At 59.8% G+C, this 1,776-nt stretch overlaps 1 protein-coding gene across 1 annotated transcript; it reads right to left on the reverse strand.

The window, feature by feature from the left end:
• Positions 1 to 7: 7 nt before the first annotated feature.
• LOC103809167 (claudin-4-like) lies at positions 8 to 562 on the reverse strand (the record flags this gene model as incomplete). Its single annotated transcript, XM_009081982.1, has 1 exon — positions 8 to 562. A coding segment is annotated over exon 1 (555 nt), but the record flags the coding sequence as incomplete, so codon positions are not given.
• Positions 563 to 1,776: the final 1,214 nt, after the last annotated feature.

Below are 1,776 nucleotides of genomic sequence, written 5' to 3' on the forward strand. Positions count from 1 at the left end.
GGGGGGGGCAGGTGCAGCACAGGATGCCTCCCCCCAGCAGCAGGAGGGCTGAGGCTGCCCAGCCCACGTAGAGCGATGACCCCAGGTCCCTCTTCTGTGAGTCGGAGACCATCGGGTTGTAGAAGTCCTGGACGATGCTGTTGGCTGACCAAGAGACAGGGATGAGGATGAGGATGCCAGCGATGATGAAGATGATGCCGGAGAGGATCATGACCTTGGCTTTGGCGGTGTCGTCCTCCACGCAGTTTGTGCACTTACCACCAGCCACAGCCAGCAGAGTGCCCATGATGGCCAACACGATGGCCACCACCACCATGGCACGAGCGGCTTGAAGGTCCTGCGGCAGCGCCAGCAGCGAGTCATACACCTTACACTGCATCTGCCCCGTGCTCTGCACCACACAGCTCATCCACAGCCCTTCCCAGATGATTTGGGCCACCACAATGTTGTTCCCGATGAAGGCTGTCTCCCGCCACATGGGCAGGGCGCAGCAGAGGATGGAGGCCAACCAGCCGATGACGGAGAGGGCAATGCCCAACACCTGCATGCCCATGGAGGCCATGGCTTGCTCCCTGTGCCCCTGCCTGCCTCCTGCAGCACAGTGCTGGCTGCCTGGACCATGGCAGGCATTATATGCCTTTGCTGAGGGAGGAGCACCGCAGCAGCCGCCGGTCTGCCGCCGGCACCGGACGGAGGGGTAGAACCAGTTTCCCGGGATTCTTCCACTTGTGTTTCTCCCCGCAGCGATGACACTTAATATCCCAGTTGCTCCCACGGAGGAGGATGCAGGGGACAGCGATCAGGCCACCCAAGTGCCAGAGAGAGTCTTGCTGCTGCCTGATGCCAAGGGTGACTCTGGGGCTCAGCCTGGGATGCTGGAGGGGAAAAGCCTGTGCCCAGGCACTGAGATGTTTCTGCCTTCACTGTCAGCAGTGTCTGCTCCATCACCTGGGTGGGGTCTCTCCATTCTTGCTTCCAGGCACTGACCTCTTCCACAGGCATTGACCTCTTCCTCACACATTGACCTCTACTTCAGGCATTGACCTCTTCTCTCTGGCAACCAGTGACACGACCCAAGGGAGTGGCTTGAAGTTGTATCAGGAGAGGTTTAGGTTGGATATTTGAAAATGTTTTGTTCCCCCAAAGGGTGTTTGGGCACTGGAACAGCTCCCCAGAGAAGTGATCACAGCTCCAAGACTGACAGAGGTCAAGAAATGGACAATGTTCTCAGGCACATGGTGTGATTCTCAGCGATGTCCTGTGCAGGGGCCAAGAGTTGGACTCAATGATCCTTGTGAGTCCCTTCCAGCTCTAAATATTCTATGATCCCGTGCTTTTCTGCCTCAGTTTCTCTCCACATCATGGTGCCTGCTCTGGCAGCAGCTCAGCCTCAGGCCCCCACAGCCCTGTGCCCTGGGAGCAGCACACTGTCCCCTCCACTGCTGGGCTCCGTGCCCGGCAGGACACAAGCGGCTCTTGTTTGCTCCTTGGCGTCCGCACCAGCACTTCCCAGCCCTCCATCAGGCCTCAGGCAGGAGGTGTCACCACCCAGACCCACAAACCGGTTGGAGCAGCTGCTGGTTCCCCACGAGCAGAGACAGGACTGCCTAGGGCGACAGGAAGGGCAGACCCCAAACCCACCCCTCCTTGTGCTCCACCACTAAGCCAGTGCTGCCCTCAGTCCAGGTCTGCCTGTGTCCTGCTCCCTGTGCTGCTGTGCTGCCTCCCTGGAGGGCTGGGGCTGGGTAGGTTGTGGCTGCGGGGGGCAGAGGGGGG

The sequence above is a fragment of the Acanthisitta chloris genome, unplaced genomic scaffold (assembly GCF_000695815.1).
Source record: "Acanthisitta chloris isolate BGI_N310 unplaced genomic scaffold, ASM69581v1 scaffold10769, whole genome shotgun sequence".
NCBI lineage: Eukaryota > Metazoa > Chordata > Aves > Passeriformes > Acanthisittidae > Acanthisitta > Acanthisitta chloris.